At 46.4% G+C, this 27,956-nt stretch overlaps 1 protein-coding gene across 1 annotated transcript; it reads right to left on the bottom strand.

The window, feature by feature from the left end:
• Nucleotides 1-60: 60 nt before the first annotated feature.
• rab20 (RAB20, member RAS oncogene family) lies at nucleotides 61-20,914 on the bottom strand. The gene is made up of 2 exons (XM_068034181.1): nucleotides 20,656-20,914; nucleotides 61-1,318 (listed from the first exon to the last, which is right to left on the bottom strand). Exons 1-2 carry the CDS (start codon nucleotides 20,897-20,899, stop codon nucleotides 801-803), a joined length of 762 nt encoding a protein of 253 aa, XP_067890282.1. The 5' UTR covers nucleotides 20,900-20,914; the 3' UTR covers nucleotides 61-800.
• Between the last annotated feature and the right edge of the window lie 7,042 nt (nucleotides 20,915-27,956).

Here is a 27,956-nt window from a genome sequence, read left to right as displayed (position 1 = left end):
GGGACTCTTAGCAACAGGAAAAGGGCAGAAATAAATGAAAAGTTAATAGATACTGTAAAATTTGGAGGTTTTGAAATTAACAGAGCTTTATATACAGTAAAGAAATGTATACAATTTACTATACTATAGCCAGCTATTGGAGCCCAAGCAATGGTGATTTGCAGACATGCACAAATTCAACAGTTCAAAAGTCAATTTAATTTTCACAAGTCTGTTAACAGGTAGCATTCTTAAAAATTCTAAGAAAAAAACCATTGATCACAATTTGTCAGGGAAGTCACATTAAATTACATCACAGCTTGGTCTTTATCTGATTTCAAACCATTAATTTGTAGCAGGAATTTCCTCCAATAATCTAGAATCTGCTGAGGCACCACTGCGAGGGAATTAAATCCATATCTCTCCCCTCATCCCGAAGACTGCCCTGACCAGTTCAAAGCAGCTTACTCAGTTACCTGTCAAATTAACCTTTAACACTGGTCATTGGTCATTTAATCACAGCTATACAAGCCCATGAGCGGAGCACTGAATGTTCTAATACTGTCCAGGGGGGCAATGTTAAGTACATATTGCAGAACCGATAGTGTAACATTCTGTTTATTCTAACACAAGGTAGTTCCAGATTGAATTTATTCTCGAACGGAAACATAGCATTGATCAGCGAGGGGCCTTTGTTCTTCACGATGGATCTCAATTGCACACACGCTCACTCCTTTATGAATTTATACTGTATTGCAGAGTGGGATTTCTCCTCCATTTGAAGATGAAGTTTAATGCAGAAAAGCATTCAACCATTTTTCTCAAGTACAGCAGTGTGATTTAGTGCGATGAGACTTCAGACTGTGCCTCAGGTCCACAGTCTCTGAGGGTTTGACCGGCTTCTTCACAATGCGAGACACTACCAGTTCAAAAATGGTCTCAAAGAGCTGATCTACATTGTAGCCCGTCTTGGCGCTGGTTTCAAAACACATTTTCTCTGCGACTGGGAAATCCTTTTCATCCAGCATCTTGTATTTAATGAGTTGCTTATAGAGGTTAATCGCATCCTCTTTGAAGACCTGTTTACTTGCTCTGGGAGCAGGAGATGCTGGAACAAGCGCCTCTGCCTCAGTTTCGTCGATCTCTGCACAGTCATCAGTCAAGTCCGATTTATTCCCCACGACAGCAAAGATACAGTCAGGCTGTGCTGTGTCGGTCAGTGTGAGGAATCGGTCTTCCAGTTCCTGGAGACTCTGACGGTTTGTCACATCGTAAGTGAGTATAACAGCAGCAGCTCCACGACAATACATGGAGCCCAGACCGTGGAACTGCTCCCGTCCTGTCAAAATAAGGCAAATCGTCAGAAAAGCCAACCCATTCCAGACACAGAATCCCCAAACCTAATCATACATCTGGGGTGGTACTAAATTGAACTATCTATCTTTCGGCTGAGACTCTAAACTGAGGCCCTGTCTGCCCTCTCAGGTGAATGTAAAATATCCCATGCCCACTATTTTGAAGAAGAGCCGAGGAGTTCTCCCCTTCTCCCTGATATCCAGGCCAATATTTACCTCTCAAACAACATCAGAGATCTGGTCATTTATCTCATTGCTGTTTGTGGGATCTCGCTGTGTACAAATTGGATGCCACGTTTCCTACATTACAACAGAGATTACGCTTCAAAAAAGTATTTAATTGGCTGTAAAGTGCTTTGGGACATCCTGAGGTTGTGAAAAGCGCTATAGAAATGCAAGTCTTTCCTTTTCATTCCAACTAACACAGGTCTAAGTCAGCACGAGGCAAGCAGCAAATACATGAGCTCACCACAACAGTGCGAGGATACTGCCACCAATCTACACACACACACACACACACAGAAACCATCCCCGCAAATACACCCCCCCCCACACACACAGACCCCCCCCAACCCCAAACCACCCCCCCACACACACAGACACAGAGTGTTACGACCGAGGTGGGAGGAGTGCACTGTCTTTCTCTAACTCCACTTCCCCACAAGTCAACATATATTTAAATGTTTACCCAGTAACCGATACAGTCAATCATAGACTGTACTTTTTTTATTTCAGAATAAGATCCACCAACCAGGTTTCTTTAATAAACAAGTATTAATTTATTATAAAACAAGTTAGTCAATAAAGATACAAAGCTTCAACACACAGTTTGAAATATGACAGTAAATATATATATTCCCTTCTAAATACCCAACACACACAGAAACACACAGGTTAAAGCAAAAGTAAAGATGCTTTGGCCAAAATACTTGTTAATTCTTGAAGAAAAAGGATAAGATATGTTCTGTTAGATGGCATAGAGTCTGATGTCTGCGTACACGTAGACGGGTCACTGGGATCTTTTCGGGATCAATTTTTTTTCAGGTAGTGTTGAAAATTAATCTGACAGGCTTTCCAGGAGCTTCAGGAGAAATGGGGCATCAGGGGTTTTAGCTATCATACACTGGATTTTTCAGAGTTTCTCAGAGAGGTGGAGAAAGATGAGCCGGGTGTTTTTCTCTTAGCTGGCTGACCCCCAACTGACATTGTCACAAGGTTTTGTTTCTGTATTAAAAACTTAGAATTTTGTGTGTTGTAAAAAACTGAAAAAAGGATGTTCAGTGGACATTGAAGAAACCAACAAATTTGCAATGCTTTGAAAGGAAGTTCATCACAAAGGATGTACTTTACGGGTTCTTTGAAAGGAAGTTGAACTTGTACAAGGACAGGAAAGCCAGCAATTTCAAGGAAACCACAGGGGCTTGACCTTTCTTCAGAGCAGCTTTTGAGTGACAGGGCACACTCTGGGTCTGGACATGTGACCACACTCAAAGGTTTTTTCCACTTGGACCCTTTAAAAGACCAGTGTGCTGGACAAGGAGCAGGCAGCTGAAACTGGCTGTGACCTGCCTGGAGACTGGAGAAAACGACCTCTCTCTCTAAAGGAAGACTTGCATCTCTTGAAAAGAAATCCTGTATTTGAAATGTGGCTGTGAACTGCCTGGAGAGAGAAAAAAGACCCAGGGAAAAAAAAAGTTACTTCACTCAGTAGAAGAAGACTGCTTTTCAAAGAAGAAACCCCTATATGTCAGAGGTAGCAAATTCCTATTATCTCCAGTCTTTAAAGAATTTCTGCCTCAAGAGTGGTTCCTGTTGCCTCCTGTGTTTTGGGAGATCCTGAAATCTCAAGAAAGCTTCTATGGCTTGACAGCTTCTTCAAAACCCAAACAGACCTGTTGCTGCACCTTGGCTGAAAGACTTCTGTGATGCCTGCTGCAGACAAATTGCCTTAAATACCTACCCATCGCAGACTGTTCAACAACCTCGCCTAAACAGACTTCGAATGGCATCTGACTATTCGACTCTAGGACACCTCATCGTACCAAAAACATCCTACCAGAATGTGATAAACTCAATCATTTTATTTTTCCCTTTTTATTCCTAGCAAACAGCTGTAAACCATAAAATCCTTTTTCCCCAGTTAACCATTTTTTTTAAAAATCTGTGTGTGTGTGCATGAGGGTTAAGGAAATAAGGAGTTTTTCATACATATAGATTTATCTTGTTGGTAGTTAAGACTTATTATTTCTTTTCTAATAAATAGTTAATGTTGTTATTGTTTAAAGAAACCTGGTTTTGGTGTGTTTTATTCTGGGGGACAAATAGTGTGTCTAATTTGGCCATTCTTTGGTAGGTGGAAAACTCTCTTGATATGCTGTGTCCTGTGGAGTAGAGGTGTGCAAAGGAAACCTGACCCAAGTCCAAATGCTGGACCCGGAAGCTCGATCCGACCTGAACCTGACACATGCTGTCGGATCCCATCGGGGTCAGGTCGGGTAGCAGGCCTTTACCCATGTACTGATGTAAAGGCCTGCCACCCGACCCGACCCCGACGTGTCCTGACGACATGCGTCGGGTTTGGGTTGGGTGGGGTCGGACTTCTGGGTCCGGAATTCGGGCTCGCACTGGGTTTCCTTTGCTCACCTCTACTGTGGAGTATGGGACTGAATTAACAGCGCATTACTGTGGGCCCACATCAGAGACGCCATCTATGAGTCAGCTTTGACCACCTACGGCAAACGTGCGAAGAGAAATGCAGACTGGTTTCAATCTCATAATGAAGAGCTGGAACCTGTCATAGCCGCTAAGCGCATTGCACTGTTGAACTACAAGAAAGCCCCCAGCGAGTTAACATCCGTAGCACTTAAAGCAGCCAGAAGCACTGCACAAAGAACAGCCAGGCGCTGTGCAAATGACTACTGGCAACACCTATGCAGTCATATTCAGCTGGCCTCAAACATCGGAAACATCAGAGGAATGTATGATGGCATTAAGAGAGCTTTTGGGCCAACCATCAAGAAGATCGCCCCCCTTCAAATCTAAATCAGGGGACATAATCACTGACCAACGCAAACAAATGGACCGCTGGGTTGAGCACTACCTAGAACTGTACTCCAGGGAGAATGTTTGTCAATGAGACTGCCCTCAATGCAGCCCAGCCTCGACCAGTCATGGATGAGCTGGACATACAGCCAACAAAATCGGAACTCAGTGATGCCATTGATTCTCTAGCCAGCGGAAAAGCCCCTGGGAAGGACAGCATTACTTCTGAAATTATCAAGAGTGCCAAGCCTGCTATACTCTCAGCACTACATGAACTGCTTTGCCTGTGCTGGGACGAGGGAGCAGTACCTCAGGACATGCTCGATGCCAATATCATCACCCTGAGGCACAGTTCGGCTTTCGAGCAGAGAGATCCACCATTGACATGCTGTTCTCCCTTTGCCAGCTACAAGAGAAATGCTGCAAACAACAAATGCACCTCTACGTTGCTTTCATAGATCTCACCAAAGCCTTTTGACCTCATCAGCAGACATGGTCTCTTCAGACTACTAGCAAAGATCGGATGTCCACCAAAGCTACTAAGTATCACCTCATTCCATGACAATATGAAAGGCACAATTCAACATAATGGTGCCTCATCAGACCCCTTTCCTATCCTGAGTGGCGTGAAACAGGGCTGTGTTCTCGCACCCATACTTTTTGGGATTTTCTTCTCCCTGCTGCTTTCTCATGCGTTCAAGTCCTCTGAAGAAGGAATTTTCCTCCACACAAGATCAGGGGGCAGGTTGTTCATCCTTGCCCGTCTAAGAGCGAAGTCCAAAGTACGGAAAGTCCTCGTCAGGGAACTCCTCTTTGCTGACGATGCTGCTTTAACATCTCACACTGAAGAGTGCCTGCAGAGTCTCATCGACAGGTTTGCGGCTGCCTGCAATGAATTTGGCCTAACCATCAGCCTCAAGAAAACGAACATCATGGGGCAGGACGTCAGAAATGCTCTATCCATCAATATTGGCGACCACGCTCTGGAAGTGGTTCAAGAGTTCACCTACCTAGGCTCAACTATCACCAGTAACCTGTCTCTCGATGCAGAAATCAACAAGCGCATGGGAAAGGCTTCCACTGCTATGTCCAGACTGGCCAAGAGAGTGTGGGAAAATGCCGCACTGATACACTCGGACTTTTGTGTTCCGTATCAAGCCTGTGTCCTCAGTACCTTGCTCTATGGCAGCGAGGCCTGGACAACGTATGCCAGCCAAGAGCGACGTCTCAATTCATTCCGTCTTCGCTGCCTCCGGAGAATACTTGGCATCAGGTGGCAGGACCGTATCTCCAACACAGAAGTCCTCGAGACAGCCAACATCCCCAGCTTATACACACTACCGAGTCAGCGGCGCTTGAGATGGCTTGGCTATGTGAGCCGCATGGAAGATGGCAGGATCCCCAAGGACACATTGTACAGCGAGCTCGTCACTGGTATCAGACCCACCGGCCGTCCATGTCTCCACTTTAAAGACGTCTGCAAACGCAACATGAAGTCCTGTGACATTGATCACAAGTCGTGGGAGTCAGTTGCCAGCGTTCGCCAGAGCTGGTGGGCAGCCATAAAGGCGGGGCTAAAGTGTGACGAGTCGAAGAGACTTAGCAGTTGGCAGGAAAAAAGACAGAGGCGCAAGGAGATAGCCAACTGTGTAACAGCCCCGACAAACAAATTTTTCTGCAGCACCTGTGGAAGAGCCTGTCACTCTGGAATTGGCCTTTATAGCCACTCCAGTGGTGTGTGGAGCAGCGCCTGGCCACTTCCAGGCGCTTACCCATTGTCTCTCGAGATAAGGAGGCCAAAGAAGAACTCTCTCCTTGGGTCATAACAACATTCAAAACAGTCCACACACCAACCAGAAAGTCAAAACCTCCTAACCACCACAAATCTTGACATGTAATTTTTCTGTAAACAACTCCCATAGACAGAAGGTACCTGTTTACTGAGCTGAAGACATGTGACTTCCAGTAAGTGTTGCTTTTAAACATAAATTTCAAGTCATAAAGTCCTTCTATTGACCTTTTTAACAGAATACATCCACGGAATCCCTTCAGTCTCAAATGAATCCATCTCTCCATCTCCACAATTCTAAAACAAGAGACCTCAAAAAATATTAAAAATGGAAGCACTTTCATAACAAGAGACACAGAGACACACACACTCAGAGGGGAGGAGCTGCTTGCCCCTCTGCAATTCAGCCATGGCAGGCATCGCTCTTTGGAGATACAAGTGCCGATCCTCAGACAACCTTGAGGAAACACTTCTAGTAACTGCCAACCCAGCATCACAATTACATCAGCATCATAATCTCCTTTACTCCTTTCACAGTTTCAAACATAAAAATGTATTTTCCTGCACAGGGCAAGGTAAGGCTTCTATTCCCTCGAGTATAGAAGACTAAGGAGTGATCTAATCGAGGTGTTTCAGATGATTAAAGGAGTTGATAAGGTCGATAGAGAGAAACTATTTCCTCTCGTGGGGGGAGTCCAGAACAAGGGGGCAGAACCTTAAAATTAGAGCCAGGCCGTTCAGGGCTGATGTTGGGAAGCACTTCTTCACACAAAGGGGAGTGGAAATCTGGAACTCTCTCCCCCAAAAAGGCTGTTGAGGCTGAGGGTCAATTGAAAATTTCAAAACTGAGATTGATCGATTTTTGTTGGGTAAGGGGATTAAGGGTTACAGAACCAAGGCGGGGAGATGAGGTTAAGATACACATCAGCCTTGATCTAAGTGATTGGTGGAATAGGCTGGAGGGACTGAATGGCCTCCTCCCGTTCCCACGTTCCATTGGAAGTGAAACTAATTACACACTGCAACAATTTTCTTTCTTATAATAAAAAAGGACAAAAATGATCTAAAACATGATTAATAGGAACATGCTCAGAGAGGTGAGAGACTGTCTCCACTGTGTGGTTTCAATCAAGCACACCCTGAATGATTAAGGGGTCACGCCACACATTTCCCTTTCGACACAGTTTGTTCTAAAACAACCCAATGCTTCGCATGAAGAAAATTCAATCCCAGCGAGGAAAGGCAAATATTTTCTGAAATGCTGATGTTGAAACATTGCCGGTTGATGTGTACAAATTACACACAGAAAAAAATTGAGGAAAGTTACAAAAAGCACATTAGTGCCAAATTCAAAGTTTCCTTATCAGAAAGCGGAAGTCTCATTTTACTCAAAAACTTGACAAACTTTCTAAAGTGTTCATGATTCTGTGGGACGAAGTCTGTTCACACGATAGAAGCTATGAGAAAGGTTTATACACGACAGCTTGGTACAATCGATAGGGACACAGGAATGACTGAACACTAAAAGACCAGGACCCATCGAGTTCACCTTCTCCTATCATGGTAGTCACATGATACAACAATAATGGAGTTATTGACCAATCACAGCGAACAATCTCTATCAATGAGTCGCCAACAGACCCGGACATGAAGTGAGGAAAATCCCCAGTGGTGGAACGCTCTGGGAATCATAGGCTCAAAGTCAGCTGCTCCTCCCAAGAACACTACACTCAACACACGTGCTGTCTCAAATTACTCATAGACTGTGACCCAAAACATTATTCTCTGACAGATAATTTGCATTTGATTGAACCAATAAAGTTGCAAAAAATTGGAAACCAAAAATCTATGGGAAGGGATTGTGTTTTTTGAAAGGCCACTTGGGGAGAAATAAAAGCACAGGATTTATTGAGGGTGAGAGGGTAGTCCCGGCTTCAGTCGCATGTTGTCATAATGAAGGGAAAGGGTTAACTCCAGGCCACAGGGACAAGTGACTGGGAACTGAAAATGGGGAGCAGTACCATCAGGTAGAGTGCCACCCGCAAGAGGAGGCGGGTGCTGAGGGCCACCCAGAAAAGAGTGTCACCAGATGGACAGAGGTCACAGAAAGTAGGACTATAAAAAGGAAACAAGACAAAAAGGGAAAGAGGTGGTTAAGAAATCAGCACACAGGGGTCACAGGGAAGTTGCAGTGATGTCATTTACACAAGCTACAAAACAAATGAAAGAAAGTGCTGGAAATACTCAGCAGGTCTGGCAGCATCTGTGGAGAGAGAAGCAGAGTTTATGTTTCAGGTCAGTGACCCTTCATCAGAACTGGCAAGGTTAGAAATAGAAGAAAAAACAAAGAACAGTACAGCACAGGAACAGGCCATTCAGCCCTCCAAGCATGCGCCGATCTTGATGCTTGCCTAAACTAAAACCTTCTGCACTTCCGGGGACCGTATCCCTCTGCAACGTAATAGGTTCTAAGCAGGGGTGGTGGGGAAGAGAACAAAACGGAAGGTGTTATTCTATATATTTTGAGAGACAGCACTGAAACAGGCCCTTCGGCCCACCGAGTCTGTGCCGACCAACAACCACCCATTTATATTAACCCTACAGCAATCCCATATCCCCCACCACCTACCTACGCTAGGGGCAATTTACAACTGCCAATTTCCCTATCATCTGCAAGTCTTTGGCTGTGGGAGGAAACCAGAGCACCCGGTGAAAACCCACGCGGTCACAGGGAGAACTTGCAAACTCTGCACAGGCAGTACCCAGAATCGAACCCGGGTCCCTGGAGCTGTGAGGCTGCGGTGCTAACTACTGCGCCACTGTACCGCCCCTGGTGTGTGATAGGGCAGGAGAGATTAACTAGCAAGGAGGTCATGGGGCAAAGAGAGTGTGCTAATGATGTGGTGAAAGACAAAGCATTAGTGCAGAGGGGGTGTTAAATGACAAAATAATGAACAGCCCTAGCCAAAAGCACAAACATGAAAAACCCAGTTTAAGGCAGGCACATGGTAAAAAATTATATAACAAAATAAAATAATAAAAAAGGGCCAGTTCATGGTCTGAAATTATTGAACTGAATGTTCAGTCCTGTAGGCCTAGAGTGCCTAATCGGTAAATGAGATGCTGTTCCTCGAGTTTGCATTGATGTTCACTGGAACACTGCAGCAGGCCAAAGACAGAAATGTTGGCTTGAGAGCAGGGAGGGGGGTGGGGGGTGGGGGGGGGGGCGGAATTGTTGAAATGGCAAGCGACCAGAAGCTCGGGGTCCTGCTTGCGGACTGAGCAGAAGTGTTCCGCAAAGCGGTCACCCAGTCTGCGTTTGTTCTCCCCAATGTAGAGACCGCATTGTGTGCAGCGAATACAGTATACTACATTGGAAGAAGTACAAGCAAATCGCTGCTTCACCTGAAAGGAGTGTTTGGGGCCTTGGATAGTGAGGAGAGAGGAGGGAAAAGGATAGGTATTACACCTCCTGCGATTGCAGGGGAAGGTGCCGTGGGAAAGGGACGAGGTGTTAGGGGTAATGGAGGAGTGGACCAGGATGTCGCGGAGAGAATGATCACTTTGGAATGCTGAAAGGGGAAGGAGTGGAAGATGTGTTTGGTAGTGGCATCACGCTGGAGGTGGCAGAAATGGTGGAGAATGATCCTTTGGATGTGGAGGCTGGTTGGTAGAAAACAAGGACAAGGGGAACCCTGTCGCGGTTCTGGGAGGGAGGGAAGGGGTGAGGGCAGAGTGCAGGAAATGGGCTGGACATGGTTGAGGGCTCTGTCAACCACAATGGAGGGAAACCTCGGTTGAGGAGAAAGGAAGACATGTCAGAAGTGCTATTGTGGAAAGTTGCATCATCAGAACTGGATGGAGATGGAGAAACTGGGAGAATGGGATGGAGTCCTTACAGGAAACAGGGTGTGAGGAAATGTATTCTAGGTAGCTGTGGGAGTCGGTGGGCTCCCTCGGTACTGCCCCTCCGGCAGGGAAGCACTCCCTTGGTAACTGTACTGGAATATCAGTCTGGATTATGGGCTCAACTCTCTGACATGTCGCTGATACCCACGACCTTTGGACTGAGAAAGTTACCAACTCGGCCAAGCTGACACTAAGAGCTGGCTCCCAAATGCAGCAAATTAAGTAAAATACATAATTTCTGGGGTGGGAAATGAAATCTCAGTGTCAGTGCTGGCTTTATTTATTTATTTAGAGATACAGCACTGAAACAGGCCCTTCGGCCCACCGAGTCTGTGCTGACTGTCAACGTCCCATTTATACTAATCCTACATTAATCCCATATTCCCTACCACATCCCCACCTTCCCTCAATTCTTTTACCACCTACCTACACTGGTAGCAATTTACAACGGCCAATTTACCTATCAACGTGCAAGTCTTTGGAGGTGGGAGGAAACCGGAGCACCTGGCGAAAACCCACGCGTCACAGGGTGAACTTGCAAACTCCGCACAGGCAGTACCCAGAATTGAACCCGGGTCACTGGAAGTGTGAGGCTGCGGTGCTAACCACTGCCACTTTCCTATTAAGTGTTTCTAAATCCACCCCCTCAGCAAAATACACTTTCCTGCATTGCAAGAATTTGGGCAGTTGGGTCTAACTTTAGCTCATTTGAAGTCAGCCAACCTCTCCTTTGTGCAACTTGACACAAAGCCAGCGCCTCTCTGAACTGGCAGTTTTTTCAGAGCTTCTCGTTAGCTTTTGCAACTTCTCTTCATTGGTATATGTGCAGGCCAGCCCCGACCCACAGCCTCCTCTTGCCAAGCCTACCCCACCCCACCCCCAACGGCCCTTCTGCTTTGTTCCCAGAACTTGGGCGTTAGCCCAATATTCTTCAGGAGGTTGGATAAAGATGAGCAGTTGCAATGATCTTAACGATCATTTGCAGCTGGAACACATTGCAAGCTAGCGCCATTAACTTCACCCAGATGAAAGCCTGAAAGGTCCAGTAACCAAAAAAGACTTTCATCAAACATTGATAGGGAAAAGTGCAAGTTTTAAATAAAAGTAAACTTGCCAAAGAGTTTTTGTGAAGTGAAAGCAGCTTAAAAAAAATCTTAACTGTTGGAAATGCTTTCCACAGAAAGCTAAACCACTGTTGATAAAAGCAGAGTGAAAAATAAAGTGGTCAGGGGGGATTAAACTGAAAATTTGATCAGAAGGTAGGTTTGTGAAAACGTCACTAACAGAAGCGGCACAATAAAATATAAAAGCAAAATACTGCGGATGCTGGAAATCTGAAATAAAAACAAGAAATGTTGGAAATACTCAGCAGGCCTGGCAGCATCTGTGGAAAGAGAAGCAGAGTTAATGTTTCAGGTCAGTGACCCTTCTTCGGAACAGAAGCAGCACAAGATCCTTCCAGGATGGGGACCAGAGATATCACTTATAGAATGGCCTCTGCTCCCATCTGGAATTCTCTGCCTCAGAGAGTTGTGGAGGCTAGGTCACTAAATGTATTTAAGGAGGAGGTAGATAGATTTTTGAAATCTCGGGGAGTTGAGGGTTATAAGGAGCAGGCCCGAAAGAGGAGTTGAGGCCTGGGACAGAACAGCCATGATCTTATTGAATGGCGGGGCAGGCTCGAGGGCTGAATGGCCTACTCCTGCTCTTATGTCGGGTCTTAAAGGAAGTGGCAGCGGAGATAGTGGATCCATTGGTTATAATATTCCAAAATTCCCTAGAAGCGAGAAAGGTTCCAGTGGATTGGAAAAAAGCTAATCTATCGCCCTTATTCAAAAAGGGAGGCAGAAAGTAGGAAACTATAGACCAGTTAGTTTAACATCTGTCATTGGGAAATTGTTAGAATCCATTATTAAGGAAGTAATAACAGGACATTTAGAAAGTTAAAACGCAATCCATCAGAGTCAGCATGGTTTTATGAAGGGTAAATCGTGTTTGACTAATTTGCTAGAATTCTTCAAAGATGTAACAAGTAAAGTGGATAATGGGGATCCTGTAGATGTAGTATATCTGGACTTCCAGAAGGCATTTGATAAGGTGCCGCACAAAAGGTTAATACACAAGGTAAGATCACATGGGGTTAGGGACAATTTATTAGCTTGGATAGAAGATTGGCTAACCAACAGAAAACAGAGTCTCGGGATAAATGGGTCTTTTTCTGGTTGGCAAGATCTAACTAGTGGGGTGCCACAGGGTTCGGTCCTCGGGCCCCAACTATTTACAATCTATATTAATGACTTGGATGCAGGGATAGAAGGTATTATAGCCAAATTTGCAGATGACACTAAAACAGGTGGGATAGTAAGTTGCAATTAAGAAATTTACAAATGGATATGGATAGGATAGTTAGGTGAATGGGCCAAAATTTGGCAGATGGAGTTTAACGTGGATAAGTGTGAGGTTATCCATTTTGGTCGGAAGAATAGAAAGACAAATTATTATCTAAATGGAGAGAAACTTCAGAGTGCTTCAGTGCAGAGGGATCTGGGTGTCCTTGTGCATGAATCGCAGAAAACTAGTTTGCAGGTGATAAAGGAAGGCAAATGGAATTTTGCCATTTATTGCTAAAGGAACAGAGTATAAAAGTAGGGAAGTGTTGCTGCAACTGTACAAGGCATTGGTGAGACCGCACCTGGAGTATTGTATACAGTTTTGGTCCACTTACTTGAGGAGGGATGTAGTTTCAATGGAGGCAGTTCAGAGGAGGTTCACTAGACTTATTCCAGAGATGAGGGGTTTGTCTAATGAAGAGAGATTGAGCAGTTTAGGCCTTTACTCTCTCGAGTTTAGAAGAATGAGAGGAGATCTAATTGAGATATATAAGATGATTAAGGGGATTGACAAAGTAGACGTAGAGAGGATGTTTCCGCTTGTGGGGCAATCTAGAACAAGAGGTCATAGTTTTAGGATAAGGGGTAGCAGATTTAAAACCAAGATGAGGAGAAATTACTTCTCTCACAGGGTCGTGAGTCTGTAGAATTCACTGCCCAAGAGTGCGGTGGATGCCGGGACATTGAGTAAATTTGAGGAGATAGACAGATTTTTAATTAGTAATGGGTTGAAGGGTTTTGGAGAATGGGAAGGAAAGTGGAGTTGAGTCCGAGATGAGATCAGCCATGATCGTATTGAATGGCGGAGCAGGCTTGAGGGGCTGAATTGCCTACTCCTGCTCTTAGTTCCTATGTTCTTATTTCCACATCATAAAACATCCCAAGGTGCTTCACTACAGTGTTCATTCAACTTCAACACCGAGCCACCCTCCCCACCACCGCCCCCCCAACCACACATCCCCCCCCCCTCCCCAAACCACACATCCCCCCCCCGCCAAACCACACATCCCCCCCCGCCAAAACACACATCCCCCCCCCCCGCCAAAACACACATTCCCCCCCCCCCGCCAAACCACACATCCCCCCCCCCGCCAAACCACACATCCCCCCCCCCGCCAAACCACACATCCCCCCCCCCCGCCAAACCACACATTCCCCCCCCCCGCCAAACCACACATTCCCCCCCCCCGCCAAACCACACATCCCCCCACCCCGCCAAACCACACATCCCCCCCCCCGCCAAACCACACATCCTCCCCCCCCCCCGCCAAACCACACATCCCCCCCCCCCCCGCCAAACCACAAGAGGCCACAACTGCAGATTGCCCAGTTTGCTGTACTTTCTTCAGTAGAAAGGCATGTGCTGAAGAGACTGACACACAGTCTAGTGTGGAGCCTTTCACAAAACTGGTCTCTGAGTTCGGATTGCGGGAGCTGTTGTGGGTTAACAAAGACTGATTTTCAAAATAGCCTAAACAGCAGCTCATTGATAGCAGCATCCTGGAAACCAACTTAAAACATGAAGGAAAGGATAACCTGAAAGGTCATTTTCTGTATTTTCCAGTTAGAGGGACAGACTGAGCCGCTGTGCGTTGCCAGGTTTTATTTCGGGAGTTACAAGGTGGGTTGCCCTGATTGCACAAGCCAGCAGCTATACCAATCCCTCCCCCTGCCCCGATACCTATACAATCACAGCCAAGTGACTCACACAAACCTTTAAAAAGATTTTCTCCTAACAGTTTTAGGTATCACACTGAAAAGCTTTTCAATGTGAAGATACTCTTGACTGCAGATGAGTTCCAGTTTCTTACCAAAGATGGAGAGAAACAAAACCACATGGAATCATCAAATCATACAGCACAGGAGTCCATTCAGCCCATCGTGCCTGTGCTGGCTCTTTGAAAGAGCTGCACAATTAGTCCCGCTCCCGTTCTTTCCCCATAGCCCCGCAATTATTTTCCTTTTTAATATTTATCCAATTCCCTTTGAAAAGTTACTATTGAATCTGCTTCCTCTGCCCTTTCAGGCAGTGCATTCCAGATCACAACAACTCACTGTGTAAAAAACAAACATTCTCCTCATGTCGCCTCACCAGTTCTTTTGTCAATTACCTTAAATCTGTGTCCTCTGGTTACCGACCCTCCAGCCAGAGGAAACAGTTTCTCCTTATTTACTCTATCAAAACTGTTCATGATTTTAAGCATCTCTATTAAATCTCCTCGACCTTCTCTGCTCTAAGTAGTACAATCCCAGCTTCTCCAGTCTCTCCATATAACTGAAGACCCTCATCCCTGGGACCATTCCAGTAAATCTCCTCTGCACTCTCTCCAAGGCCTCGACGTCTTTCCGAAAGTGTGGAACCCAGAATTGTCCACAATACACCAGTTGGAGCCTAATCAGTGTTTTATAAAGATTTAGTGTAACTGCTTTTGCATTCTATGCCTCTCGATATTGTTTATTTTGCGTGTTACTGGGACATTCAGAACTATGCAAACAAAATCTTTGTATACAAGTGAAGAGGCATTTGAATTTCTTTAGTTTTTAAACTGTAGCCAATAATGGCTAAAAAAATCAGCTTCATGTCTGTTCATTTTTAAACTGTCTAAAGCAGCAGGCTTTGAACTAACCACAACCACTACTCCCTTCAGTGATCACATCTATATCTCCAACTTTTACTGGGCTCAGCCATAGAAACAGGGAATAGCCCAGACATCAAAACTAACTCTAGATCCAAATAAAAATGTCAATGTGATTTACCTTTAAATTAAAGTCTGTGCCAAGTACTGTGCTAGAACAGAGTATGGGGAATTAAAGCAAACTTGATCAAGTACAAAAGTTCAAGACAGCAATTTGAACTGGGAAACTAGAAACTTATAGTACATTAGACTGATCAGTATTCCTTAATCAAAAGGAACATTGGAACAGCAGGAGGCCATTCAGCCCCCTTGAGTCTGTTCCAACTTCCAATCAGATCATAGCTGATTTGTATCTTAACTCCATATCTCTTAATCCCCTTTACTCAACAAAAATCTATTAATCTCAGTTTTTCAATTGACCCCCAGCCTCATCAGCTTTTTTGGGGAAGACATTTCCAGATTTCCACTAGCCTTTGTGTGAAGAAGTGCTTCCTGACATCACCCCTGAACGGCCTGGCTAGAATTTTAAGGTTCTGCCCCGTTGTTCTGGACTCCCCCCACCAGAGGAAATAGTTTCTCTCTATCAACCCTATCAAATCCTTTAATCACCTTAAACACCTCGATTAGATCCCCCTTAATCTGCTATTGTTCGAGGGAAGAGTCTGTGCAACCGATCCTCATAATTTAACCCTTTAAGCCCCAGTATCATTCTGGTGAATCTACGCTGCACCCCCTCCAAGGCCGATACATCCTTCCTGTGGTGCAGTGCCCAGAACTGAACCCAGTTACTCCAGATGGGTTCTAACCAGAGCTTTATATAACTGTAGCATAACATCCACCCCTTTGTATTCCAGTCACTTTGAGATAAAGATGTACATTCCAGTAGTTTTTAAAATTATATTTTGTACCTGTCCACTCGCTTTTAGTGATTTCTGTACTTGGACCCGAAATCGCTCTGCTCCTCCACAATTCCAGAAAAGCAGCTTTCACCTTCTGTTAGTGACAAGACATCAAACTGGACAGCTAATTCAACTTTACAGGATCAAGCAACATAGACTATGGCAGTCAGCAGCCTTATGAAGATATTGAAACAAGCTCCTGACAGACTCGGCTAGATCAGCACCCCCCCCCTCCACCTCAGGTCTTGTGATCCTTAGAGATTTAAAAACAAGCTGTGACAGTGAAGCCTCAACTCAGTCTGCAATATTGTGCAAGAAATGCTCTATTCATGACTCAGAATAGAAAACGAAAAGTATTACAAAACCCTCAAGTTTATAGAGAAAGATCACACATTATTGCAGTTGTAACTAAACTTGTATCTGAACAATACCACGCTTCACAGATTCTTGTTACTAATAAATGGAAAGTTTATTACAACAGCTTTCGCAGGGTAAGCCTTTAATTCATTCTACAGAATCCCCATTGTTTTATCGTGCATTCTGCAGTTTAAGGTCAATGGAACAGGAATTGATTTGGAATTTACCCAAGTGTTGCCCACAAGAAATTAATCTGCTATTTGGTTTTTACATAGAATGTACAGCCCAGAAACATGCCATTTGGCCCATCTGGTTTATGCTGGTGTTTATGCTCCACATGAGCCTCATCTCACCCAATCAGCATCTCCTTCTATTTGTGTAAAAGCATTGGATATAACAGGTCTTTACTGGGTATGAGCAGAATGTGAAGCGTTCTCTCTCCCTGTTATTTATATTATCAAGTCTGGCCAATGTTTGAAATCAGTGATTCCCCAACAAGAGCAGAATGTGTAATCACTGCACAAAAAGGGAAATGGAGAAGAACTTGCATTTCTCTAGCACCTTGCACTTCCTCAAGGCATCCTAAAATGCTTCACAGTCAATCAAGTGCTTCTGAAGTGCAGTTATTTGTGTCGGCAAATGCAACAGCCAACTTGTGCACAGCAAGGTCCCACAAACAGTAACTGCATGAGAGTGTTAGCCTCGATTTTGGATTAGGAATGTAGATAGAGAGAAACTATTTCCACTGGTGCAGGAATCCAGAAACAGGTATCATAACATTAAAATAGGAGATAGGCCATTCAGCAGTGGAATCAGGAAGCATTTTTTCACACAGTGGAAATCCAGAACTCCCTCTCCCAAAAGGATCCTGTGCCTGTTGGGGGACAATTGGATATTTCAAATCAATCAATTTTCATTGTGTAAGGAATTATGGGGTACTGTTTCTGTGCAGTAAATTCATTGTAACTTGATGCTCTGCTGCGCTTACCTCTGCTGGGTCAGTGTATTAAAAGGACAGAGCAACTATTTGAAACCAGACAAACAAAAGACTGCAATAAAAGCAAAATACTGCGGATGCTGGAAGAAGGGTCACTGACCCGAAACGTTAACTCTGCTTCTCTTTCCACAGATGCTGCCAGACCTGCTGAGTGAATCCAGCATTTCTTGTTTTTGAAACAAAAGACTGCTCTGTTTAAACATTTCAGGTCAGCATCTTAATGGTTTCTGTGGGATGGAGACTTGAGGTGGTTACAATGGCCACACCTTTGACTTGGGTCTAGAATTCCACAGTCGGATGAGGGAGAGTTTTTAGCTTTGTGAACAACACCACCACCTTGCATTTATATAGCACCTTTAACACAGGAAAACATCCCAAGATGCTTCACAGGAGCAATCAAACAAAATCTGACTGAGCCACACAAGGTGATATTAGGAGAGGTGACCAAAAGCTTAGTCAAACAGGTTGATTTTAAGGAGGGTCTTACAGGAGGAGAGAGGGGCGGTGAGGTTTAGGGAGGGAATTCCAGAGCTTATGGCCCAGACAGCTGAAGGCACAGCCGCCAGTAGTGCAATGATGAAAATCGGGGATGATCTGCAGGTCCAGAATTAGAGGCGTGTAGATATCTCAGGATTAATAGATAAAAGGTCATACCCGAAACATTAACTCTGTTTCTCTCTCCACAGATGCCTGACCTGCTGAGTATTTCCAGCACTTTCTGTTTTTATTCCAGATTTCCAGCATCTGCAATATTTTCCTTTTATCTCGAAGGGTTGTAGGGCTGGAGGAGATACAGAGATAGGGAGGGGTGAGAGCTATGGAGTGTTTTTGAAAACAAAGATGAGAATTTTAAATTTGAGACATAATGGGTGAGAAGCACAGAATTACATTGAACAATTCTGATTTAAAAGACACCTTTCCGATCAAGGGCGGGCAAAAGGACAAAAGAGAAGCCAGAAATTTTTGAAAGGAGGTGTAAAGAACAGGGAGGGACACAAATCACACACACAGTTTGCTGAGCTGGGCCAAGCAAATATTCACAGAGGATTGTGGGGTTGGAGAAGGTGAGTAAACAAATAACATATCGTTCTCCTGCAATCCAAAGTAGGTAGGCACCAAGGGTTAGCTCACCTTCAGAACACAAGCTATGAAATGCAGGACACAGCACTCCATTAAACATGCAGGATAGGCAACTGGAAACACATAGGGAGGGGTGAATTTAAATTATTGTGGCAGTCCTCCAGCTCATGCCAATGTGTTACAAACCAAGCATGCCCGTTAGCAGATTCCACTCTCCAGCACCTGGCCTAGCATGCAGTGAATTATGTTCAGAGATTCATAGATTTTTAGACACTCAGGGAATCTAGGGGTATGGGGATAGAGCAGGCAGGTGTATCTGAGGTAGATCAGCCATGGTCTTATGGAATGGCAGAGCAGGCTTGAAGGGCCGAGTGGCCTACTGCTACTCCTAATGTGCTTCATTCAGCAATTTTCAGGAAAAAAAGTTGGAAAGACAGACGTGCATTTATATAGAGCCTTTCACAACGTCAGGACATCTCGAAGTGCTTCAGATCACAGATAATGAAGTATTTTTGGAAGTGTAGTCACTGTTGTAGTTCAGGAAACGTGGCAGCCAATTTACGCACAGCAAGATCCCACAAACAGCAATGTGATAATGACCAGATAGGTTTTTTAGTGATGATACTGCAGATACTGGAAATCTGAAAGAAAAACCGAAAATGTTGGAAATACTCAGCAGGTCTGGCAGTGTCTGTGCAGCAAGAAACAGAGTTAACAATGCAGGTCTGTGACCTTTCATCAGAAACGTTAACAGTGTTTCTCTCTCCACAGATGCTGTCAAACCTGCTGAGTATTTCCAGCATTTCTGTTTTTATTATTGTTTCTTCGTCATGTTGGTTGATGGATAAATGTCAACCCGGACACCAGGGAGAACTCCCCTGCTCTTCTTCATTTACATTCACCTGAGAGGGAAGCTGGGGCCTCGGTTTAACACCTCACCTGAAAGACAAACTCCGACAGTGCAGCGCTCCCTCAGTACTGACCCTCCGGCAGTGCAGCGCTCCCTCAGTACTGACCCTCCGGCAGTGCAGCGCTCCCTCAGTACTGACCCTCCGGCAGTGCAGCGCTCCCTCAGTACTGACCCTCCGGCAGTGCAGCGCTCCCTCAGTACTGACCCTCCGGCAGTGCAGCGCTCCCTCAGTACTGACCCTCCGGCAGTGCAGCGCTCCCTCACTACTGACCCTCCGGCAGTGCAGCGCTCCCTCACTACTGACCCTCCGGCAGTGCAGCGCTCCCTCACTACTGACCCTGTGACAGTGCAGCACTCCCTCACTACTGACCCTGTGACAGTGCAGCACTCCCTCACTACTGACCCTGTGACAGTGCAGCACTCCCTCACTACTGACCCTGTGACAGTGCAGCACTCCCTCACTACTGACCCTGTGACAGTGCAGCACTCCCTCACTACTGACCCTGTGACAGTGCAGCACTCCCTCACTACTGACCCTGTGACAGTGCAGCACTCACTCCCTCAGTACTGGGACACAGAATCAGCGATGATTACACATTCAAACTTAGAACCGACAAACTGCTGACTCACCAAGGGGAGTGTGAAACCCATTGAGCAAATCTCACAACCCAACAGAGCAAGCAGCCAAACAACTGCTGTATAGAAAGTTTTGATAAAACTTAATCCAAAAAAAGATACAAACTCAGAAGAAATATACGTATACCATATAAAAACCTTAATTTCATCACGTCAGCTGACTGTAAACCACCTAACCCTAGGACGAGTTCTTTGTGATCCCCTATTCAAAGCCCAACTCTCTCTCTAGCTCCAGTCGCTCCCTCACTCTCCTGCACCAGTTACTCCTTGGTGGGGTTAGGATTGGGGTTACGGCTGGACTAACCTGTGTCCCAGATGGATACACTGTGATTAGGGGTTAGGGTTGGGGTTAGGGGTGGACCATCCTGCTGTGTTCCAGATAGATGCACTATGGTTTGGGGTTGCGGTTAGGTTTAGGGGTTAGGGGTGGACTGCCTTGCTATGTCCCAGATGGACACACTACAGTTAGGGGTTAGGGTTGGGGTAAGGGGTTGGGGTTAGGGTTAGGGGTGGACTGACCTGCTGTGTCTCAGATGGACACACTATGGTTAGGGGTGAGGGGTTGGGGTAAGGGGTTGGTTTCGGGGTTCGGGGTGGACTGACCTGCTGTGTCCCAGATGGACACACTATGCGCTCCCCACTATTTCAGGAAGAAAGCTCCGCCGACTGTGCTCACCGTCCCCTGGAAGCGGCGCTCGGTGTAACGATGCAGGAGGGAGGTTTTCCCCACATTCATATCGCCCAGAATCACAACCTTTACATCGGGCTTCATCATCCTGCAGCCAGTACCGAGAGACAGGCTCCGGCCGCTTACTGGGATCTTGCTGTTTTCCTAGTTCCGTAGTCTTTGCAAAACTTTCCTTCTGATCCGAAGCGGAAACAGGCGGAGACTCCGCTCTTCGCCCCGCCCGCCAGTGCATCCCGCCTCCAGCGGCCGCTCCCGGAATCAGGATCAGGATCGGGACCCCTCCCCGCCTCAGTCCCTCTCTGTCTCTGCCACCCACCAGGGACCCCTTCCCCGAGACTCTCCCTCCTCCCGAGATTCTCCCCCCCAGGGACCCCCTCCCTCCCTCCGCCGAGACTCTTTCCCCTCTCGGACCCCCTCCCCCGAGATTCTCCCCCCCCTCCAACCCCGGGACCCTCTCCCCATGAGATTCTTCCCCCCCCCAGGACCCCTTTCTTCTCCTCTTTCCCTGAGTGAAAGGTTTCCACCAGACTTTCCAAACTCACTGACCTACAGCAACTGTTTAAGCCCAATGTTGTCTTATTGACTCTCTAACACCATTTCTAATAGCTTCCTGGCAGAGTTGAACTTTAAGATATGCTGTACCACACTCAGCTCTACCTCACCACCACACCTCTCCACTCCTCCGCTCTCTCTCATTTATCAAACTGTTTATCTGACATCCAGTGCTGGATGAGCAGAAATTTCCTCCAAATAAATACTGGGAATACCGAAGCTGTTGTTTTCTGTCCCTGCTCCAAACTCCATTCCCTAACTACCAACTCCATCCCTCTCTTTGGCAACAGCCTGAAATTAAGCCAGTCTGTTTGCAGATTGGTGTCACATTTGACCCAGAGATGAGCTTCCAACTTCATATTTACACCATCATCGAGGTCAGTTATTTCCAACTCAGTAACTTCGCCCGATTTCACCCCTGTCTCAGCTCATCTACTGCTGAAACCCTCATTCCTGCCTTTGTTACCTTTAGACTTGACTATTCTTGCTAGTCTCGCACATCCTACCCTCTGTAAACTTGAAGTCATCCAAACCACTGCTGCCTGTGTCTTAACTCACCACGTCCTGTTCCCCTATTCCCCTTGTGTTCCCTAACCTACATTGGCTCCCAGTTATCAACGTCATGATTTTAAAATTTTCAACCTTGTTTTCAAATCCCTCCATGGCCTCACCCTTCCCTGTCTCTGTAATCTCCTCCAGCCCCACAACTCTCCGAGATCTCTGCACTCCCCTAACTCCGGCCCCTTGAGCATCCTTGATTTTAATCACTCTACCATTGGCGGCCGTTCCTTCAGCTGCCTGGGCCCTAAGCTCCGGAATTCCCTCCTTAAACCTTTCTGCCTCACTTTCCTCCTTTAAGACGCTGCTTAAAACTTACCTCTGTGTCGTACATTCCCACTTGTGGGGGAGTTCAGAACTAGGTGCCATCAATATAAGACAATCACTAATAAATCCAATAGGGAATTCAGGAGAAACATCTTTCCCCAGAGAGTGGTGCATGTAAACCTCACTACCACAGGGAGTGGTTGAGGTGAATAGTATCGATACATTTAAGGGGAAGCTGGATAAACACATGAGGGAGAAAGGAATAGAAGGATATGGTGATTGGGTGAGAGGAAGAGGGGGTGGGAGGAGGCTCGTGTGGAACAGAAACACCTGCATGGACCAGTTGGGCCGAATGGCCTGTTTCTGTGCTGTAAATACTGTACATCAACAGTGAAGACACTTCAAAATTACTTCATTGGCTGCAAAGCACTTTGGGAAACCCTGAAGCTGTGAAAGGCACTATAGAAATGCAAGTCTTCCCTTTTTTAAAGCTCCTAAGATGGTTGATCTCTGCTTCCTCATACAAAGCACACTGAAACAATATTCACCTTTAATCACTGTCGAAGAAGTGGCTCCACACCACCTGCTCAAGGGCAATTAGCGATGGATAAATAATTAGCAGTGATGCTCACATCCTGAGAATGAATACATAAACAAACGAAGGGTTGATGGGATGGGAGTGTTCTGCTGGACTCCACCAGGAGAGTCGGGGCCTCCACTGTCCCCTGCATGTCCCCCCAGGACATGCTGCCAGCACACAGCCATTGCTGCACCTCCTGCTCCGGTATCTCTGTATCTTCAGCAGCAAAGCAAGCACAGTCCCTCACAACTCTGCTCTGAAACTGTGGATAAGGTGTGGGTAGCACTGTATCTCTCTCTCACTTCTGAACCAGAAGCTTGAGGGTACAAGCCCCACTCCAGAGATATGAGCACAAAATCCAGGAGGTACTGAGGGAGCGCTGCACTGTCGGAGGGTCAGTACTGAGGGAGTGCTGCACTGTCGGAGGGTCAATACTGAGGGAGTGCTACACTGTCGGAGGGTCAGGACTGAGGGAGTGCCGCACTGTCACAGGGTCAGTACTGAGGGAGTGCTGCACTGTCGGAGGGTCAGTACTGAGGGAGTGCCGCACTGTCGGAGGGTGAGTACTGAGGGAGTGCTGCAGTGTTGGAGGGTCAGCACTGAGGGAGTGCCGCACTGTCGGAGGGTCAGTACTGAGGGAGTGCTGCACTGTCGGGAGGGTCAGTACTGAGGGAGTGCTGCACTATCGAAGGGTCATTACTGAGGGAGTGCTGCACTGTCGGAGGGTCAGTACTGAGGGAGTGCCGCACTGTCGGACGGTCTGCACTGAGGGAGTCCCGCACTGTCAGAGGGTCAGTACTGAGGGAGTGCTGCACTGTCGGAGGGTCAGTACTGAGGAAGCGCTGCACTGTCGGAGAGTCAGTACTGAGGAAGCGCTGCACTGTCGGAGGGTCAGTACAGAGGGAGTGCTGCACTGTCGGAGGGTCAGTACTGAGGGAGTGCTGCACTGTCAGAGGGTCAGTACTGAGGAAGCGCTGCACTTTCGGAGAGTCAGTACTGAGGGAGTGCCGCACTGTCGGAGAGTCAGTACTGAGGGAGTGCCGCACTGTCGGAGGGTCAGTACTGAGGGAGTGCCGCACTGTCGGAGGGTCAGTACTGAGGGAGTGCCGCACTGTCGGAGGGTCAGTACTGAGGGAGTGCTGCACTGTCAGAGGGTCAGTACTGAGGAAGCACTGCACTGTCGGAGGGTCAGTACTGAGGAAGCGCTGCACTGTCGGAGGGTCAGTACTGAGGAAGCGCTGCACTGTCGGAGGGTCAGTACTGAGGGAGTGCCGCACTGTCGGAGGGTCAGTACTCATTCACTGAGGACCTGTCTGCCTAATCAAGTAGATGCTGACTGTGACAGTGCCTCTGATGGCTGCTTGCTCACCACTGTGTCTGCAGGTTAGTTTCAGCCACGATTTACTGTACTGTGACCTCCTTGCAGTGTAATTTAGTACAAAAAGAGCAGAGATCTTATCTGCGAATGTTTGTTTGAGCCAGCACAGCAAACTCTGTGTGGTTTGTGTCACTCCGTGTTATCTACGCCTCCTTTCAAAAATGTTTGGCTTTTCTTTTTTCCTTTTACCCGTCCTTAATTGGAAAGCAGTCTCTTAAATTAGAAATTTTCCATGTAATTCTGTGCTTCTCACCCATTACGTCTCAATTTTTAAAATTCTCATCTTTGTTTTCAAATCCCTTCATGGCGTTGCCCCTCCCTATCTCTGTTATCTCCTCCTGCCCCAAAACTACTCCTGAGCCCGAAGCTCTGCAATTCCCTCCCTTCGACAATAGCAACTTGCATTTGTATAGCACCTTTAACACAATAAAACATCCCAGGGTGCTTCACAGGAGCATGATCAAACAAAAACTGACATCAAGCCACATAACTAGATATCAGGACAGGTGACCAAAAGCTTGGTGAAAGAGGGAGGTATTAAGGAGTGTCCTAGGGGTCATGCAGCAAGGCAATATGGGTGGAGCTCAGGAATAGGAAGGGTGCAGTCACAATGTTGGGGGTTTACTACAGGCCTCCCAACAGCCAGCGAGAGGTAGAGGAGCAGATACGTAGACAGATTTTGGAAAGATGTATAAGCAACAGGGTTGTTGTGGTGGGAGAATTTAACTTCCCCTATATTGACTGGAACTCACTTAGTGCTAGGGGCTTGGATGGGGCAGAATTTGTAAAGAGCATCCAGGAGGGCTTCTTGAAACAATATGTAGATAGTCCAACTAGGGAAGGGGCCGTACTGGACCTGGTGTTGGGGAATGAGCCCGGCCAAGTGGTTGAAGTCTCAGTAGGGGAGCATTTCAGGAACAGTGACCATAATTCCGTAAGTTTTAAGGCACTTGTGGATAAGGATAAGAGTCGTCCTCAAGTGAAGGTGCTAAATTGGGGGAAGGCTAATTATAACAATATTAGGCAGGAACTGAAGAATTTAGATTGGGGGCGGCTGTTTGAGGGTAAATCAACATCTGACATGTGGGAGTCTTTCAAACGTCAGTTGATTAGAATCCAGGACCGGCATGTTCCTGTGAGGAAGAAGGATATGTTTGGCAAGTTTCGGGAACCTTGGATAACAAGGGATATTGTGAGCCTAGTCAAAAAGAAAAAGGAAGCATTCATAAGGGCTAGAAGGCTGGGAACAGACGAAGCCCTTGAGGAATATAAAGAAAGTAGGAAGGAACTTAAGCAAGGAGTCAGGAGGGCTAAAAGGGGTCACGAAAAGTCATTGGCAAACAGGATTAAGGAGAATCCCAAGGCTTTTTATACATATATAAAGAGCAAGAGGGTAACCAGGGAAAGGGTTGGCCCAATCAAGGACAGAGGAGGGAATCTATGTGTGGAGCCAGAGGAAATGGGCGAGGTACTAAATGAGTACTTTGCATCAGTATTCACCAAAGAGAAGGACTTGGTAGATGATGAGTCGAGGGAAGGGAGTGTAGATAGTCTGGGTCATGTCGTTATCAAAAAGGAGGAGGTGTTGGGTGTCTTGCAAAGCATTAAGGTAGATAATTCCCCAGGGTCTGATGGGATCTACCCCAGAATACTGAGGGAGGCAAGGGAAGAAATTGCTGGGGCCTTGACAGAAATCTTTATATCCTCATTGGCTACAGGTGAGGTCCCAGAGGACTGGCGAATAGCCAATGTTGTTCCTTTGTTTAAGAAGGGTGGCAAGGATAATCCAGGAAATTATAGGCTGGTGAGCCTTACATCAGTGGTAGGGAAATTATTAGAGATGATTCTTCGGGACAGGATTTATTCCCATTTGGAAACAAATGGACTTATTAGCGAGAGGCAACATGGTTTTGTGAAGGGAAGGTCGTGTCTCACTAACTTGATCGAGTTTTTTGAGGAAGTGACGAAGATGATTGATGAAGGAAGGGCAGTGGATGTTGTCCACATGGACTTCAGTAAAGCCTTTGACAAGGTCCCTCATGGCAGACTGGTACAAAAGGTGAAGTCACACGGGATCAGAGGTGAGCTGGCAAGATGGATACAGAACTGGCTCAGTCATAGAAGACAGAGGATAGCAGTGGAAGGGTGCTTTTCTGAATGGAGGGCTGTGACTAGTGGTGTTCCGCAGGGATCAGTGCTGGGACCTTTGCTGTTTGTAGTATATATAAATTATTTGGAGGAAAATGTAGCTGGTCTGATTAGTAAGTTTGCGGACGACACAAAGGTTGGTGGAGTTGTCGATAGTGATGAGGATTGTCAGAGGATACAGCAGGATATGGATCGGTTGGAGACTTGGGCGGAGAAATGGCAGATGGAGTTTAATCCGGACAAATGTGAGGTAATGCATTTTGGAAGATCTAATACAGGTGGGAAGTATACAGTAAATGGCAGAACCCTTAGGAGTATTGACAGACAGAGAGATCTGGGCGTACAGGTCCACAGGTCACTGAAAGTGGCAACGCAGGTGGATAAGGTAGTCAAGAAGGCATTCGGCATGCTTGCATTCATCGGACGAGGCATAGAGTACAAAAATTGGCAAGTCAGGCTGCAGCTGTACAGAACCTTAGTTAGGCCACACTTAGAATATTGCGTGCAATTCTGGTCGCCACACTACCAGAAGGACGTGGAGGCTTTGGAGAGGGTACAGAAGAGGTTTACCATGATGTTGCCTGGTCTGGAAGGCATTAGCTATGAGGAGAGGTTGGATAAACTCAGATTGTTTTCACTGGAACGCCGGAGGTGGAGGGGCGACATGATAGAGGTTTACAAAGTTATGAGTGGCATGGACAGATTGGATAGTCAGAAGCTTTTTCCCAGGGTGGAAGAGTCAGTTATTAGGGGACATAGGTTTAAGGTGCGAGGGGCAAAGTTTCGAGGGGATGTGCGAGGCAAGTTCTTTACACAGAGGGTGGTGATGCCTGGAACTTGCTGCCGGGGGAGGTGGTGGAAGCAGGTACGATAGCGACATTTAACAGGCATCTTGACAAATACATGAATAGGACAGGAATAGAGGGATTCGGTCCCCGGAAATGCAGAAGGTTTTAGTTTAGATAGGCATCAAGATCGGCGCAGGCTTGGAGGGCCGAATGGCCTATTCCTGTGCTGTACTGTTCTTTGTTCTTTAAAGGAGGAGAGAAAGGAGGAGAGAGAGAAGTAGAGAGGCGGAGAGGTTGAGGGAGGGAATTGTAGAGCTCAGAGCCCAGACAGCTGAAGGCACAGTCGCCAGTGGTGGAGCAATTAAAATCAGGGATGCTCAAGAGGCCAGAATTTGAGGAGCAGAGATATCTCGGAGACTGTGGGACCGGAGGAGGTTACACAGATAGGGAGGGTCTCCAGTTCAATCTCCTGGTACTTCAGCTGTAAATGGAAGCAGCCCTTCTTGGCTGTTAGTTTTTTAAAAAGTTATTTGTGGGGTTTTTTTCATTAAAAAGTTTAAGAAATTAATATTTCCCATTTGGCATATAGGGTTTTCCTGACAATTGACACGGGAGCCAGTGCAAATATCCTCCCAGCCCGAATCCTGAAGGATATGTACCGGAGTCGTTAGAAATCAGTGATACAACCGACAGCTATAAAGTTATGTGCATACATTGGGTCACCCATCTCGTGCAGTGATGCACTGATAATGCCAATGCAGCTATGGCAAGTCGGCATAGAAACCGCAAATATTTTACCTGGTAGACATGAGTGGACCAGCAGTGGCAGGACTACCAGCGTGTAAGGACCTCAACATCATAACCATCCATGAGGTCACCAAGGTACCAATTGCAGCAGAAGAGACCAAGGGTACCCGCATTGAGTCAGTCCAGGACTTACAACAAATGTACCCGGACAGGTTCGACGCCATGGGAGACTTCAAAGGCGATGCTGTACTGCATCTCAGAGAGGATGCAC

The sequence above is a fragment of the Heterodontus francisci genome, chromosome 6, assembly GCF_036365525.1.
Source record: "Heterodontus francisci isolate sHetFra1 chromosome 6, sHetFra1.hap1, whole genome shotgun sequence".
Lineage (NCBI taxonomy): Eukaryota > Metazoa > Chordata > Chondrichthyes > Heterodontiformes > Heterodontidae > Heterodontus > Heterodontus francisci.
The sequence above is the reverse complement of the archived record's forward strand: the minus strand, read 5'-3'. Positions and strand labels throughout refer to the sequence as shown.